The following is a 19431-nucleotide window of genomic DNA, read 5'->3' on the forward strand; positions in this document are numbered from 1 at the left end:
TTCCATCAGTGGATTCCGGCAGTGTCGCCCCTTTTGCGCCGTTATGGGAACGGGCCTGTGACGCGGCTGGCTGATTCATGAAAATTATTTGCGTCCTCAAAGTACCATTGTGGTATAAAACCAACAGAGGGCTGTTGCTGATGCAGTCGCTGACACTGAAACCGTGGTAACTGCTGAAGAAAAAAAAAATATATATAAATAAAAATTATGCTACTATTATTATAATCGGTGACAATTCGCTGAACATGTCAAAGTTCGGCATGCTCCGTCCCCCACCCTTCGGCGAAGGTGAAAAGAACGTATTTTTACTTCCGGAAAGTTGTCAAAACTTCCTGTGAGAAATCATATGATCTACTATGCAAAACAAAAGCCGACGATAGACAAGAAGGTAATAAGTAATAGTAATGCAACTTTTATTTTTAATGAATCTATTGATTTATACAATCATTTTATAGCTTGGATGTTATAAGCGTATTTTTAAAGTTTGGATTAGTTATATTGGTTGACCATGCCATAGAATCTAATTAAATTACGCAATCGAGGGAGTTCTGGGACTGGGACAAAGTGTCAAAAAATGGCTTGGGCTTTGGTCAAGTCTAAAATTTATTTCTGTGGAAATAATTTCCATTAAATTTTGACGATTTTGGGACCCTTGCACATAAACTGCAAATAATTTTGTGAAACACAAGATCACATATATGAAAGGCTGTCATTATTCCCAGACGCCTGTCTGGGGATAATAAAAATTCGTTATCCCCAGACAGGTGTCTGGGGATAACCAATATTTGTTATCCCCAGACACCTGTCTGAGGATACTATCCCCAAACGCATGTAGCAAGTGGGCAGAAAGATTTTATGCAAAATGCCAAACTAGGCGAACTAGTGGTTGTGTCCCAAAACAGTTAATAATATATCAAGTGATATTTAACACAAGATGAAAGTAAATAGTGATCAAATGTCAAATTAGGTACTTTGGTAAAAAATTCAAATTGGATTGAGCTCAATGAAACCTATATCATTTTAAAGTGCTTTTCAACACGATTCTAATGATACCAAAATTGTGAAAATCAGAAAAACAGAAAAAAAGTTATGTTAGTTTAAAGGCTGAAAAATGGTCTTCTATTTGCCTTTGTTATTTACTGACGGACTTTGTGACCTGAAAATTGTTGCATTTCCGGTAGTAACCACCATTTGGATTTCAAAACTGGTCTAAAATGGCCGATAAGATTTGAGTAAGGATTTTACTGGAACGAATTTCATGGATGCGGTATACAACTTTGCCCTGAATTTAATTTTAAAAAAGTTAAGATGTTAAATAAACGTGCCAGCATGAAATTTTGATTTACCAAGTTCTAATCTTTTAATTATCCAAAGCTAATTACCTATTTTATCCATAATCAGAAGTTATACTAAATTGTCATTGATTTTAAAATAAACTACACCAAACGATAGAGTAATTTCTCCTGAAGAAAATAAGACATCAATCATTAAAATCCATCCATAAACAAAAAATCTATGGAACTTTTTCTGAGACCCATCACTCAAAAGTCCAAAAAATCGGGTCACAGCCACTAGGCCATTTATCGGCTCCCTGCTGGAGGGCCAAATGGACGTTTACCAAAGTACCTAGTCAAATCCAGCTCTTTAAAAAAAAAAATATTTTAAAGCAAATGGATCAATGAAATTTCTTTTGTTACTTTGATCTGAAAACGTCAAACTGGCAATTCGACTTTTTATTTTCAACCAGGAAGAAAGTTGCTAATCATCAAATCTGTTCATAGTCCACCAACCATTTAAATTTTCATTACCAACCTACCTGTTAACTTTATTGATCATCTCTTGTCTCTATAATTTGCTCATTCTGGCCACAATTTTGGGGACGACCGGGAATAATTTTTATGTCGCGGACGAATTCCTAGGCCATGGTGTTGTTCGCCCCAGAGCCCAAAACCTACACCTGTTATTTTCCTGTCTGCTTCGCACAAGATAATACAATTTAGTATCACACGTCCACAAAACTAGATCCATAACATATTTTTATTCGAATCAGAGATGAAAATAACTACCGTACCAAAACAAGGAAGCAAAAATGGTGGAAATATTATGTTTAGCTCATATATGAATTTAAAATATTCCGATAGCGGTGTGGATAGGCAGCTCAGTGGGTAAGGCCACCTTTCATTTTACTCCTTTTAGCTGCACAGATTCGACCCAGTCGCGACCCCGACCCCGACCCCCCCCCCCCCCCCACTCATTAAAAAAATTTTTTTTACTTTTCTTTCTTTCTTCCCAATTGATTATCATTGTTTTCACTTTTGTTCCGAGTTCCGAGCAAGAGTTTTTTTTAATCAGTTGAATTTTTTATTTCTCCGATAATATTATTTCATTATTTAATTTGCTCTAGATCTATTATTGTTTTGTTTTTGTTTTGGTCAATGATAATAATAATAATAATAATAATAATAATAATAATAATAATAATAATAATAATAATAATAATAATTGTAATATTTGTTATTATTATTACTATTACCATCATAATCATTATTATATTATTATCAATAATAGTATTATTTTTATTATTAATACTCTTATTATTATTATTATTATTATTGTTATTATTATTATTATTATTATTATATTATTATTATTATTATTATTATTATTATTATTATTATTATTATTGTTAACACTATTCCCTGCTCTGAGGGAAATCTCTCTTTTTCTTTTTTTTTTTTTATATTTTGACCTAAACCTTAGAGTTTTTTGTTTGCTAAACCTTTATGTAAATGTTCCGTTTCTGAGCATGAATTTCTTAAATTGTTTTTATTTTTAAAACAATTATTGTTTTTATTTTTAAAACAATTATTGTTTTTTTTTCTCCTCCATCTGACCATTTGGTCGCTCTCTGAATATTTCTGTTTGTTTGCTTTTTAATTATTTATTCTTTTTAGACACTATTTGAGATCGGAGTGGGGTCGAATATATTTGCTAGAAACTAGAAAAAAAACAAGAGAGAGAGAGAGAGAGTTTAATAATAAAAAAAAGAGGTGGGGGGAGGATGGATGGGACATTTATCCCTTTCAACGTTCTGTAAAAAGAAGACGGAATAAAAAAAAAAAATAAATAAAAGTGACGTTACCAGGATTCGAACCCACAACGTCGATTATGGTCAAACTTCCAGGGCAGACGACTAAACCATTTGGCCATGACACCCACTTCGAAGTCGACGCATATTGTATATATGTAGTAACAACTGATTTTAATGTTGGTTAATTTTATGTTTTTATAGATATTTTATTAACTTTCCTTATTTCTATGTGCATCTGGAAACATTCCATATTCTGGAATGTGGATAATTGTTTAAAAGAGCGGAGTTTCAAATATGTGTCTGGGGATAATGAAAATTCGTTATCCCCAGACAGGTGTCTGGGGATAACAAATTTTTATTATCCCCAGACAGGTGTCTGGGGATAATCACAGCGTATATGAAATTAGTGAAAGAACTGACATTATTCAGACTCACTCAGACATTATTACATTATGACATTATGTCTGCCAATAAAAAAAACTGATTATTGGCAGACGCTGTCTGGCAATAACCAAAAGCCTGGCCATTTCGTTATTGGCAGATACGTTTATCAAGTTGACAGAAAGATTTTGATTTTACGAAGTAACTATTTCTCAAAATGCTCAGGAAAATAAACGTGATCTCTATTTCTTCGAACGGTTTCCGTTCTCAAGATTTTTTTGGTTATTTGTGAGAGTGTCTGTGTGAATGATGAATGTGTATGCATTTTTGGAGGTTTTCTTTTGCCAGTGCTCTGTCTTTTATTCCCCACTTTCTGTTAGACTTCTATCTTGAGTTTACTTGTGCTATCCTGTCTTTCAACCTCTCTTCCCGTCTTTAGACTTTGGCTTTGTCATTTACTAAATGTTCTCTTTTTGATGGTGCAGTGCAAAGTGCAAAAGTGAACATGCCATGGAGTATTCGCGATAGCACAACTTTTAAATAAAATCTGTCTTTGTCAACAATGAGACTAAAAAACGCTGGCTTGATGATTCGTGAGAATTCCCTGTCCATTCTGTTTGAGCATTTACTTTTGCATCAGCATCGCATCCTTAACCCATCATCTACTGAAGGCTAGCCAACCATTCTGAGAAATAGTTCAAGTTTATTTTCCTGAGCGTTCGGAGAAATAGAGCCGGCCTTAATTTTATCCAAAATGCCAAACTAGGCGTGAAAAATACCAAGTGTTCTGAAAAAAATCCAGTAGGTATTTTTATCCCAAATCAGTTAATATCAAGTTATATTTAACACAAGATGAAAGTAAATAGTGCTCAAATGTCAAATCTATCTTTTTTTAAAAAAGCAAATGGATCAATGAAATGTAAGTTTTTGTCACTTTGAACTGAAAACGTCAAACTGGCAATTCACCTTTTTTTTTAACCAGCAAGAAATTTGTTAATCATCAAATCTGTTCATAGTCCACCAACCATTAAAATTTTCACTACCTATCTACCTTATTGATCTTCATTTGTTTCTATATTTGTTCATTCTGACCACAATTTTGGGGATATTGATGATGGCCAGGAATTTTATTTCTGCTTTCTGTTAATAAAAAATAAAAATTCACTGTCTCTATCGTCTATTCCAAGGGAAGACTGAAATAATCCAGGCAGCAGCCGCTGTGCAGCGCTGCAAATGGAGTTAGGGTGAGGTGACTTGCTCAAGGCCACACATCGCAGCGGTGGGTGATCAAACTCGGTACCTTTTGGGTACGAAGCAAGGGCCGACTGCTGAACCACGCTGCCCCCAATATGGCTTTGTAAATCTTAGGGATCGAATAAAATTGATTTAACATTTTTATATGCCATTGTAAAATCGACCTAAATCGCAAAAATCTTGAGGAGTTCTACATTAGAAGGATTAAAAATGTTAAAGAACTGGCTAATTTTCATAGCAGATAGTAGTCTGGTTTTTCCCTTAGTCGACACAAACACACACAGTCAGACGGGACAGACTTGCTCTTTCTTTTATAGATAATATGCGGCCACTTAAGGTACTGGTTCCTCTGTCCAGATGTCTCCATAATCCAGACAAATTGCTGGGAATGTAGGTGTCTTGATTATATAAATAAATATAATCACCAGCATTTGAATCAGTTGGAAAGAATTGATAAATTTTATTATATCCTACCTATAATTTTGAATCAGAGAATGTTTATTTCCTTTTTAACCTCCCAAATATTGTCATCTCTGCCATAATCTAAAAGCTGGGTTGTGTGAATATATGTGATAATTTTTACTTTCAGATAAAACTTTTTCATTGTTGAGTGTTGACTGGGTGGAACTAGATCACAATGGGGTCGTTGTTCCGAAGTGAGGAGATGCGCCTGTGCCAACTCTTTCTGCAGACAGAGGCTGCATATGCTTGCGTGTCTGAATTGGGAGAGCTTGGACTAGTACAGTTTAAAGATGTAAGTTTTTGTTTCGATTAAGCTTCAAAGGGGTTAGACTCACTTTTCTTTTTCACTACAGTTTTGATTTGCCTGCTTTAACCACTGCTATTTTTTCTTTTAAAAAAAATCAAGACAGTCGTTTACTAAAGGCAATTTCTTTGTTTTCTGCAGCTTAGTTATTTCCCCTGTCATAACATTTTCATCTTTATTTTTATCAAGGATAGTAATTATTTCCTTTTGAATTTTTATTTTCTTGACAGCTGAATGGAGAGGTCAATGCATTTCAGCGTAAATTTGTTAGTGAAGTACGAAGGTGTGAAGAAATGGAGAGGAAACTGAGTAAGTAAAATATTTTATCACTTTGCATAAAATGTAATTCATATATTCTTTTATATGTTCAATAAACTTTGTTTTGGAAGGTCTTAACTTGTATCGTACAATAATTTGAATGTCATTCCTTCTGTGTGGTGTGCTGCTATGTGGTCTTGTAGTATAAATCTCACCTTCGGACTGGAATACTTAAGGTTTGAGTCCCACTCTGAGCATTCCTTTGTTCAGTCCTTGAAAATTACTTTTTATTCACATTCTCTAGCACACGAGTACTTGCAGTTAACAGCATTGTCCATGTTGCAAAAATAGATTATAATTAGACCTGTAAATTCTCAGTCAATTAACTGAAATCAGTCAATTCATCACATTCAAATATTTTTAAAAAGGAAAGAAAGAAATAATTTATTAATCGTAGTCGGATGACTTAGGCTTGTTCCACAGCACTAGGCATAGCTCATGTGCCGTTTATATTAACGGTAGATATATTGCCAAGGCTAAGCGACACTGTTTAGAATTACCGTGTCTGAACACATCCCAGTGTATTTTCACACAACCTTCTTGAAATTATTTTTTTCACTTTCCAAACCTGTCGTGATCCCAATGGTAGCCAATTTTAACTGAGCCGCTGAGCGATAAATTTCACTGTTTCGTCTAAGACAAAATTGACCACTTTTACCTGGAGGGAAGTAAAAGTATGAAAAAAGTAAATGCGAAAGCCAGAAGTGCGTTATGTAGACACCTTCAAATCGAAAGTTAAGGATTGCTATCTCAATCTTGATTGCCTTATATTGTAAACAAACTGGTTGACCGTTTCTAGTTTCTTCACTGATTGGGTACCTAATTATAAGGAACAATGGTAAGTAGCCTAATTAATTCTCGTGCAAATTAGTTTTCTGCCATTGTTTTGCTCAAGCGAGCTTGCTGTTTACTATTCATTTAGGTTCTTTGGATTTTTCCGCTATGACGAATTACGAAGAGTTTCAGTCAAATTTTATAGAGCTCATATTTACAGGTCTATATAATATCTCTTTGTAGGATTCATGTCTCGTCCTGTGCACTAAATGTTGCACGTTGTTTATAATGCTTTTTTAATTGTGTATATGCCAGTGAATATTGCCTATCAATGAATTGACCAGTTGAAAGGAAAGTAAGATGATATTTAAAGGTTAGGATAAAATGTTAAATATGCAGCAAGCTTAGGTTAATTGCAACAAATTTTCGCTCTCAAAAAGTGGCAAATTCAAGACATCAATCAAACAAAATATTAAATTTCACAATGGATGTAATCGTGTCAGGTTGAAGAATCGAGAGCGAGCGGGATTCAATGCTACAGTTGTTTGTCACCACTCTATTAGTATTAGAGACAAAAGAAGGCAAGACTTTGCATTATGTGTTTGTGATGGCATCTGTGGTCATTAAATAGGGGGCGTGGGGGCTGGCCATAGTCTTGACAACAAGTAGACAATGACAGTTTTGAAGAGGGATTGGGGTGATATCCTTTGTTTTGGGATTGACAACTGTGCATTGTGACCAATGAGTTTGGTGAGAGCTTGCTGTCTCTCATCACGGCTAATCTCTTTGACAATTTCAAATGTTGAGAACAAAAAAGAGTGAAAGTTTATCCAATCTGATTAAGATTGTCGACTTTCATCAAAGCTGCTTTTGTTTGCCAAAATTTATACAGCGCTGCCATAAGCTTTTTATTTCAATCATATTTCTCAGTCTGTGGTGGACCAAGAACAATGTTTACAGCAACTGGTTTGAGTTTACTATATATGTGTAAAATGTTGCAACAGTAGACAGGAAACTAAACTTCGGTTAATCGCAACTTCGGTTAATCGCAACCTTTTTGCTAATCTCAAGGTGTTGCAATTATCCGAAGTGGACTGTATATATATATATATATATATATATATATATATATATATATATATATATATATATATATATATATATATATATATATATATATATATATATATATATATATATATATATATATATATATATATATATATTTTTATTAAAAAAAAAATTTTTTTTAAATTTATTTATTTTTAGGGTACATGGAGAAAGAACTTCACAGAGCAGATATGAAAGTTATTGATTATGGAGATCCTGCACCTAAAGCCCCACCACCAAAGGAAATGATTGATTTGGAGGTCTGTGGCCATATATGTATATGTATATATATATATATATATATATATATATATATATATTATTTAAAATATTTACCACAATGTTTGGGGCAGTCTACATCGATGTTTCAGGCTTAATTTGCCATCTTCAGGACTGAGTTGTTTTTTTGACTGTTGTTGTTTCTTGAAGTGGTTCCGGTTTGAAGTTAATTAAGAGGAATTTGCGCCGATGGGGACACTTTCCGTAGATCTCACTTTTCATGTTGAGTGTGGCTTCATGAGGTTGTTTGATTATAGTATATTTTTCTTCCAGGCATAAGCTACATTGTTTTGATGTTGGTGTGTATCCTGTTGCTTTAGATAAAATTTTCCATGAAATGTTGTGGTCTATTTTGTTGTCTTTTAATTTCCAAATATGTTCACTGAGTTTTGTGGATGTTTTTTTGTTAGTGTTTCTAAATGTTGAGGTGTGGAGGTTGTATCTTGTTTTGAAATTATTTTCTGTTAGTCCTACATATTTTTCTTGCTTGTTTGTTTTAGTTTCTGTGACTGTGGCTTGGTAAATTAAACTTGATTCTAAGCATTGTTTGTTTAGCGGGCAATGTTCTTTATTTCTGCAGTTGCATTTTCTAGTGGGTGGGTTTTGCTCTTGTCGGTGGTTTATTATTAATAATAAACCACCGACAAGAGCAAAACCCACCCACTAGAAAATGCAACTGCAGAAATAAAGAACATTGCCCGCTAAACAAACAATGCTTAGAATCAAGTTTAATTTACCAAGCCACAGTCACAGAAACTAAAACAAACAAGCAAGAAAAATATGTAGGACTAACAGAAAATAATTTCAAAACAAGATACAACCTCCACACCTCAACATTTAGAAACACTAACAAAAAAACATCCACAAAACTCAGTGAACATATTTGGAAATTAAAAGACAACAAAATAGACCACAACATTTCATGGAAAATTTTATCTAAAGCAACAGGATACACACCAACATCAAAACAATGTAGCTTATGCCTGGAAGAAAAATATACTATAATCAAACAACCTCATGAAGCCACACTCAACATGAAAAGTGAGATCTACGGAAAGTGTCCCCATCGGCGCAAATTCCTCTTAATTAACTTCAAACCGGAACCACTTCAAGAAACAACAACAGTCAAAAAAACAACTCAGTCCTGAAGATGGCAAATTAAGCCTGAAACATCGATGTAGACTGCCCCAAACATTGTGGTAAATATTTTAAATAATAATTCGCTCCATTACTACATGTCGAGCACTTTTCGTACCATATTTGTATCAAACACGATTCAATATATATATATATATATATTATTTTCTCACTAGTTTTTCATACATTACACCCTTACCGTTTAAAATTGCATCAATGTTCAAAGATAATATTTTTTTAGGTTTAAAAAATTTCATTTATCATTTCAAAAATCATTTATTTATCTTTGTTTTTCCTTCTGAAATGCAAAGAGTGTTTGTTATCAATTACATATACAAAAGTTTATCTATGCTTAATTTGTTTTTTAACTTTCCAATTTCCCCATGAACCATTAAGCTTTATTCAACTTTATTCATTTCTATTGTTACAGCCCAGATGAATTTATGATATAATGTTTGCTCTAATTTCATTTCTGATATTATTTGATTTATTGTTGTTTTCACAAGATTTAAAATATATACCTACTGGCATTCTGCTCTTGAGTCATTGTTCGAGTTTTGTCACAATTTATATAATTTTGAAAATTTATTTTTTGCCAGGCGGCATTTGAGAAAATTGACAATGAGTTGAGAGAGGTGAATACAAACCACGAGGCTCTCAAGCAAAATTTCCTGGAGTTGACAGAATTAAAAGAAGTGCTTTACAAGACACAATACTATTTTGCCATTGTAAGTCTTTTGAATTTATCTATGGATTGTTGTTGAGGAATGAATTTCATATATTGAGAATGAATAGTGTTATTCCATCTCAAATTTTTTAAATATCAATTAATTCTGATCATATAATACTGATAAATTCTATTAATTATATTGTTCACATGATTTGATATTTATGTTTTTTATACTCGATTATCATGGAGTGGTAGGTATCATTTTTTTTATAAATGTCATGAAAATTTTTTTTTCTTTTAAAATTAAAATAAAGAAAGAAATTAACATGGTTAAGTTTTATATAGCATGAGCCATTTCATAGCTAAAAGTGTGAAATATTTTATTGACCATTCTTTGTAAAAAGAAAGAAAGAAATTAACATGGTTAAGTTTTATATAGCATGAGCCATATCATAGCTAAAAGTGTGAAATGTTGTATTGACCATTCTTTTTTTTTTTTCTACTTAAGTATGGTCAAGATATCCAGCATATGATGGATGAAGAGGGGGGAGCTGCTGCTTCTGCCATTGTCCAAGAAGAGGTAACACAAACCAGGGGTCAGGGATCTCAACTGAGGTGAGGGCAGAAATAGTCTTGATGTGTCTTCTTGTGTTTACATTTTATATACTTGAGATTCAAACAGACCTGATTTATCTAATTCAGACTCTTATAGGAAACTGTGGTAGGCATAGATCTTTGATTCGAAATTTTAGAAGAAAGTTTATGACAATGGCTCTTTTCCCCCTTTACCAGTATTTTTTTCATCTAAATAGAAGCACATTGCATTAGGGTATGAAGATGTGGGAAAATCGTGCACATTTCAATGGAATGATTTATAATAATAGAGGTCACCTCAAAGGGTAATTTATATTTTTACAGAAAATAAAGATTCTTGCACCATTTATTATTCTCATAAACAGAACAGAAGAGATTCCTCTATTTGTTTTAAGCTTACTAAACATTAAAGTAAAAGTTCAGCTATTATTGTTTTATTATTTATTTCCAACATCTCATTGGACTGCCGATGATGAAAAAAATCTTTAAATTAGCTTTTTTCGTTTTTTTGTTTTGTTACATTTCCTCATAAAGTTACTGTTTTCTCAGAAACCAAATAATTAATTAATCTGGACAATAAAGGAAATATTGTGTTGTTTCTCCCACAAACTTGCATTGGAGCATTACTCAATCCTATCTTCCCTTAAAATTCACAGGAACCATTCATTTCCTCCATATATTTAATTGGTGAAACAAATTACAGTGGAACCTCCCGATAACGACATGCCACGGGACCGAGTTTTTATGTCGTTATCCGGAGGTGTCGTTATTTAGAGGTTTCCAAGATGGCGGACAAAGTGGGCGTGGTAAGGCCTGCTGGACCAGTTTTTATTAACATTGACAAAACAAACAAAACATTGTAGTGTATTCCTCTTAGAGGGTTCTTGTGCATGTGTCTGGATGAGACTTTTAGGTGATCTGAGTACACTGATAGTGTGCTCCTGGAATCTAGATCTGTTCCCTATTTAAACCATTCCCCTTTGTCTTACTTTTTCTTATGTCATTTCAATTGTAAATCTAGAATGTTTTTTACTTTCCAATTTTCTTCCTTTTTACTGGCGCTGATATGACATAGATGTGTCACAAGCGCTGTAAAACCCTTTAAAACAAACAAAAACAGGTAATTCAATGCTGCAAGTTAGATAAAATTCCTCCTCCTCCCACAAAAACACTACTACTACTACTACTACTACTACTATTACTACTACTGCTACTACTACTACTACTACTACTACAACTACTATACTACTACTACTACTACTACTACTACTACTACTACTACTACTACTTCTATCACCACATAATATCACATTTTCCAAGATTTTGTGTTTACTTGCTTACACTTACATTTATACCTTGGTTTTTATTAATGCATATCAGCCAAGATTCGTCAAAAAAAAGCTGCGTTCTCACTTGTTTCAAAAGCTGTGTTCTCATTGGTTCAAGCAGGAATCGTTTTTATAAACTTTAGATATCTACGAAAACTGCCGAAAATCGTCAAAATGATGTCGTTATTCGGATGTTTTATCATGAAGTGCGTCGTTATTTGGATTTTTTTTTTTACTGATCTTAAATAGAAAAAAAGTTGGGACCACGGGTCAATGTCGCTATTCGGAGGTGTCGTAATCGGGAGGTTCCACTGTATGATTTATGAGTTGCTTCATTGGCTCTTATGAAAAATATATTTGTTAAATGCACACATTAATAATGTCAAGTTTGAGAGATATGAGCTATGTCCTGTTGAAACTTCACTGTTTTGTAACAATAAGTTCAGATTTATTTGAATGCAAATTTTATGTCGCTGACTTAATTTTCTATTAATTTATTCTCCTTCAGCTTCATCGTTGGGACAGTAGGAGCAGAGAAAGTACACCTGTTTGAGCGTGTCATGAAATATTACACTCACTCCAACGTGTTTTTGCGAACTGAAGAAATTACACAGCCTTTGGAAGACCCCATCACCGTAAGATCTCTCTCTCTCTCTCTCTCTCTCTCTCTCTCTCTCTCTCTCTCTCTCTCTCTCTCTCTCTCTCTCTCTCTCTCTTCTCTCTCTCTCTCTCTCTCTCTCTCTCTCTCTCTCTCTCCCCCTCTCTCTCTCTCTCTCTCTCTCTCTCTCTCTCTCTCTCTCTCTCTCTATCTCTATCTCTCTCTCTCTCTCTCTTTTTTTTTTTTTTTCCTCTCTTTCTTTCTTTCTTTCTTTCTTTCTTTCTTAGTGTTATCAGATTCGTAAAGTTAATATATTGCTTTAAGGGTTGGCTGATGGTAACTAATCTATGAAGATCAGGTTACCGCTAAACCAAATGCAAAGTGATTACATAAAGTAATTTTATTGACGACTCTTGTGGGTTCTGCTTTATGTGTTTAAGTTAAACAGAAATGTCTCTATAATGTATTTGTTATGAAATCACAGATCTTGGTTGGGTTATATCCTGGCATGGAGTTATACATCATATTTGAGGAAAAAAACATGCTTTGATTTGCTGAAAACCAGTCTGTGTGAACCCTCAAGATTACTTACCAAATACAACAAAACCTATACAAACAAGAAAATGAATTGACATTCATAACAAAGATAAAAGATTTCTTTTTTTTTTTTTAATTTATTTATTTATTTTTTGTTTATTAAATTTTTTTATTTTTTTTTTAACAAGGGTGACATGTTGAAGAAGCACATGTTCATTGTCTTCTTCCAAGGAGAGCAGCTCAGGACCAAAGTCAGAAAAGTCTGTGAAGGGTGAGTATGTAAAAATACTAGAGAAATGAATGCTCACATTGCTAGCGTGGTATTAAAAATATCTTATGTGCTGATATGAAGCTTAAGGATGGAATTGCACTCACCATTTAATTCTCAAAATATGATCTAAATAAGCTGTCTTTTTATGTCAATGACTCTTTATACTTCATATGACAACTACATTTGTTGTCATTGTTGTCTGTTACCTCATAATATTTTGTCTGTCGACAGCGTGATCAGTAACATGCGGAATGCAATTGAATGGCAAATTATAATCCTGTTATTTATTCTTGGCTAAGGCATTTGTCCTTTATTAAATACGCATTATAAAATGAAACTCCCTTTGTCCATCCCAAATGGAGATTTTTTTTCTTTCGGGCCTACTGTGCGGCTATGTGGTCTAGTGGTATGACACTCGCTTTCGGATCGGAAAGTCCTGGGTTCGAGTCTCGCGCTCGGCGCATAGTTGAGTCCTTGGAAAAGGCTCTTTACTCACATTCTCTCACCGTACTCAGGTGTAAAATGAGTACAAGGCCGTTAACAGCATTGTCTTTGTCCGAAAAATTGTAATATCGCCTAACAGGCGTTATGTCCTCTCCTACATGTTAAATGTTGCTGTTGACCAGGGACTCCTCCGTTGTAAAGTGCTTTGAGCACGTTTAGTGGATATTGCGCTAGATAAAAGCTCAATTTAAAAAATTTTTTTTTTTTACTGCAAAGTGAGCCAGAGTGACTTGCCTAGGGTCACACTTGGCGTGGTTGGAATCACACTGGATGCTTTCTTGGTACAAAGCAAATACCATGCAACTATACCATGCTATTTCATTTTACTCTTTGTTAGAAATTAGTGTCTCACTATAGTCAGTGGATGTATTACAAGAATCTTATAATAATAATAATAATAATGATAATAATAATACACATTTATACAGCGCTCATTCTCGTGTAAAACACAAGCTCTGGGCACTTTACAATATAAATTATCAATTTTAAGTGAAAAAAAAAATATATTAATAATAATAATTCATAGCCAAATCAAGGATTTATAGAGTCAATAAAAACAAATACAGTAAAAATGTGTCTTGAGATTCTTTTTAAAGGTAGGTAAAGACTTACACTCTCTTTTAGTGCAGTAAGAGGTGACTTGTGCTGAATGTAGTTGAAACTTGTGTTCACATGACCTAAATTTAGGAAATGTCATAAAAGCATTTTGACAAACTAACATGTTAGAAATGTTTCGTTAAATTGATAGCCTCCAATCATAGTGAGGAGGTCTGGATTCCTGAATTCTATCAAAGTTAAAAGTTGTGAGAGTTGCCTTGTATTATTGGGTTTTTGTTTAGCTGTAAGTGCAAAATGTCATTCAGATAAAAAAAAAAGAAAAAGAAAAGAAACAACAAAAGGAAAAGATTAATGGGGATGAAATGATTTAACATCATGTAAAATATCAAAATATATAACAAGAAAGGACTAAAAGAAAATAATACTAGACTTTTATTAACTTAAGAGTGACTCATTTAAAAAAATTGTCTCCATCTCATACACAGTATGCGGTGCAGCGTTTATCCTGTTCCAGAAGGGGCTCAAGATTCTAAAAGAAAATAATACTAGACTTTTATTAACTTAAGAGTGACTCATTTAAAAAAATTGTCTCCATCTCATACACAGTATGCGGTGCAGCGTTTATCCTGTTCCAGAAGGGGCTCAAGATCGAGATGTAATGATGACAGGTGTCAACACCAGACTATCAGACTTGGAAAGTGTAAGTATCAGTATCTGTATCCATATTCTTAGCTGCCAACCGTTCCGTTAAAAACGGATTTGTTCCGTATTTGTCTTCCTGAGTCCTTTAAGTCTGTATTTTTAGTTCAAAATCCGTATTTTGTAATTTTTGACTAATTTGTTGTGGTAAACAAGGCTTGTGAGCCTAATGAATTATTATTGTTATTATTATTATTATTATTGGTGTCCAGAGAGAGAGATGATGGGCAGGGTTTAAATCAGCACAGCATATTCTCCATTCCTATGTAGCTCTTTAATTTGAAGTATCCTCTCAATTCAACAATTTAAAAAATTCCAGTTGATTATACAGCGCCTGTTTTTCACTAAAACCTTTTATAATGCATTGGAGATTTGCATTAAATATGCATATTAGCCTCGAATATACTTTTAGTGTTCTCAGACCGTATTGATACTTTCACTATTTGTTACAAATATTGTATTAATTAAAAATTACATTAAATCAACACCTTTGATTGGAAGGTATTCAATCAGAAAATAATCAATTGCTTATATAGATTAAACATTAGAATGATTATTTCCCTTTGTTAATTTATGAAATATGAATTCAATCCCTTTAAAAAAACATCTTGATCTGATTCTATTTTTTTTTTTCAAGCAATCTTTTATAATGGTTTAGGTTCAAGAGAAATAAGTATACTCCATTTTTTGGTGTGGTTATCATGTCAAAGTAAAGAGGTAGGAATTCTCCAATATGTAGAGGCTCATTTTATTATAACTACTATTATACAGTGATGCCAAAACTCCGGTTTCACCGGAAAAAACTCCGGTCTGGAGCAAAAAATTCCGGGCTCCGGGCAACTTCCGTCAAATTCCGATGAGGTCAATTTGTTCCAAGGATACCCCCCCCCCCCCCCCCCCCCCCCCCCCCCCTTTTCCAACTACCACATCATCATCATTGCCACTAGTATTACAACCATCATCACTACCACTACTACTGCAACCACCACCACATCATCATTATTGCCACTACTACTACAACCACCACCACCACATCATCATCTCTCTACCACTACCACAACTACCATCACCATTACAATCACCACCACCACATCATCATCACTACCACTACTACTACAATCACCATCACCACATCATCACCACTACCACAACTTCAACCACCACCACCACATCATCATCATCACTACCACTACCACAACTACCATCACCATTACAATCACCACCACCACATCATCATCACTACCACTACTACTACAACCACCATCACCACATCATCACTACTACTACACCACCACCGTCACATCATCATCATCACTACCACTACCATAATACCATCACCATTACAATCACCACCACCACATCCATCATACACTTCCACACTCACTTAACTACCAATACAACCACCATCACCACATCATCACCACTACCACAACTTCACCACAACCACCACCACATCATCATCATCCACTACACTACTACACACACATCACCATACCCACATCAACCACCACCACATTTATCATCACTACCACACTACACAACCACCATCACCATACAATCACCACCACCACAACTTCAACCACCACCCCACCACATCATCATCATCCCCTACACACTACCACAACACCATACACCATATACAATCACCACCACCACACATCATCATCACTACCACTACTAAATACAACCACCACCACCACATCATCATCACTACCACTACTACTACAACCCCACATCAATCATTCACTACACTACTACTAGCAACCACCACCACCACCCCATCATTCATACACTAATGACAACTACAAACAACATACATATCACTACCCACTACACACACACATCATCACTACCACTACTACTACAACCACCCCACACATCGTCATTACCCTCTACTCACACCACCAACACATCATTACTACACAAACTACACAACCACCACATCATCATCACTACTACTACTACACACACCACATCATCATCACTACCACTACTACTACAACCACCACCACCATACATCTCATTACCATCTACTCACCACACTCACATCATTACTACAACCACCACACCACATCATCATTACTCACTACTACACACCACCACCACATCATTACTACCACTATCTACTGACAACCACCACCACCACATATCACATCTACTATTACAACCACCTACTACAACACCACTACACAATACACACACCACCACATCATCTTACCACTACTACTACAACCACCACAATCATCACTACCACTCTACTACAACCACCACCACACATCATCATCACTACTTCATACTACTACAACCACCACAACACATCTCACTACCACTACTACTAACACACCACCACACCTCATCTTCTCACTCCACTACTACTACAACACCACACACATACATCACTACACTACTACAACCACCACATACATCATCACTACCACACTACTACTATACCCCACAACCACATCGTCATCACTACTACAACTACTACTACTACTACTACTACTACACTACTTACCTATACTACTACTACTACTACTACTATACTACTACTAATATACTACTCTACTATACACTACAACTACACATCATATCACTATACTACTACTACATACTACTATCTACATACTACACTACTACTACACTACATACTACTACCTACTACTACACATACACACTACTACTACTACTACTACTACTACTACACACCACCATCACATCATCATCACTACCACTATATACAACCACCAGCACCACAATCATCATCACGACCAGTACTACTACAACCACCACCACCACATCATCATTACCACTACTACCTACTACTACACCACCACTACCACATCATCATCACTACCATTTGTACTACAACCACCATCACCACCACATCATCACTACCAAAACTACTACAACCACCATCACTCATCATCACTACCATTTGTACTACAACCACCATCACCACACATATTCATCACCCACGGTACTACAACCACCACCACATCATTATCATCACGACCACAACTACTACAACCACTATACCACCACCACCTCATCATCACTACCACTACTACTTCACCACCACCATATCATCATCACTACCACTAACAACAACGATTATCACATCTTCATCATCACTACCATTATTACTACAACCACCAACACCACATCATCCTCCTACCAACAGTACTACAAAGTCTACCATTAGGTTTTGGAGCTTTACTTCATTTGAAATAAGGAAACTTTGGGATTGTATTTGGCAATGTGTTTATGTATCATAATATAATTCTAATCAGTTATCTATTTAGAACAATACAATAATATGTAAACACAATACCATTCCAATTCCTTTTTCTTGTGGGCGGAAATTCCTCTTTCGGCATTGAAATTCCTACGAGTGGTGCCTGAAACTCCTGTGAGCCAAATTTAAAGTTGGCGTCTCTGTATTATAGTAAACTACTAAAGACCATTATGTTGCATGAAAAAAAATATATATATTTATGCAATCGCCTACTTTTTAGCCAATCTCCCTAATTTTTACCCCAAAACGCCCTCTCAAGTGATGTACCAGGTTGGCAGTTATGCATTTCTAAACATCCTAAGTTATTTCATTTATTTTACAATCGTGCTTGTGTATTGGTCCTTATCAAAGTTCAGGCAGTTGAATTCTTTCATGTCTATTCTGAAATTTTGGAAAGTGTCATTTCATAACGATTCAAATGTGCTGGAACTACCCGATAATTTAGCAACATTTGGGCTAGCCCTCTGTTATCTTAAACTAGTTAGTGTTAGTGGCATTAATAAAAAAGGCTGACTTTTATATGTTGCGATTTGATGAAAACAAGGTGGAGAGGGTGGGGCACATGTTGTCCGCTGATCCCAGGCCAACTGGGTGTTCCTTATTTTATTTTTTAAAAGTTGGCAGCGATGCATATTATAAGAAATTCATCATTTTATGAATGACACTGATTAAATGGATTGGCTATGTCACTGACGAATTAACAAATAGCAGGAGTTATGTAGAAAGTTTTATCAGTTATGTTTATTTGTTCACTTTGGGTTTTATGTTTCTGTATAATAATGAATTGTCATATATTTATAAACCTACACTTAAAGTAAAATATATTTTTTAGCAAATACAGTCAACTCCATTTAATCGTACATCCTTTAATGGCATACCCCGGTTATACACTACACATTCCTATAAAATGGAATTTTTTCTAGGTAGTTCTGATTAATTGCACACCTTCTCCACATTGGTGAAAAATATCTAAACGTTCTAAGAGTAATGGCAAAAGACGTGTGCTCATGTTTTAGCGAGATTGTTGGGGGGGGGGGGGCATATATGTGGGAGTGAAGTTTTAACTGACAACAGATGAGAGTACCCCTGAGAAACACTGAAAAACTTGACATGGTGGACAAACTGACACTGCTTCATCCAAGAAGAATGCTTGACAAATGATCTACGAACATTGGCAAGATTGGAGACAGAATAGAAAGCAACCAACGCTTCATGATTACTATTCTTACTAACAATAATGTCACATTTTGTTGTCGATAAAACATAT

At 34.7% G+C, this 19431-nt stretch overlaps 1 protein-coding gene across 37 annotated transcripts in view; it reads left to right on the forward strand.

Moving 5' to 3' along the window:
- Nucleotides 1–299: 299 nt before the first annotated feature.
- The window catches only part of LOC144973557 (V-type proton ATPase 116 kDa subunit a 1-like), a 65377-nt gene continuing 46245 nt past the window's right edge, over nt 300–19431 (forward strand). For 21 of the 37 annotated variants that reach the window (XR_013645577.1, XR_013645576.1, XR_013645578.1 and 18 more), the window contains exons 1-9: nt 300–388; nt 5316–5480; nt 5723–5801; nt 7854–7954; nt 9710–9838; nt 10289–10395; nt 12211–12337; nt 13026–13108; nt 14777–14870. Coding sequence is in view for 32 of the 37 variants with exons in the window: in XM_078916123.1 (XP_078772249.1) it covers nt 5364–5480; nt 5723–5801; nt 7854–7954; nt 9710–9838; nt 10289–10395; nt 12211–12337; nt 13026–13108; nt 14777–14870 (837 nt within the window). In the remaining 5 variants the exon portion in view is untranslated. The remainder of the gene's footprint in view (nt 389–5315; nt 5481–5722; nt 5802–7853; nt 7955–9709; nt 9839–10288; nt 10396–12210; nt 12338–13025; nt 13109–14776; nt 14871–19431) is intronic. The other 16 variants (XR_013645579.1, XM_078916126.1, XM_078916128.1 and 13 more) reach the window with 1 other exon arrangement.

Source organism: Berghia stephanieae, chromosome 5 (assembly GCF_034508935.2).
Source record: "Berghia stephanieae isolate SIO BIC M18660-M18661 chromosome 5, UCSD_Bste_1.3, whole genome shotgun sequence".
Lineage (NCBI taxonomy): Eukaryota > Metazoa > Mollusca > Gastropoda > Nudibranchia > Aeolidiidae > Berghia > Berghia stephanieae.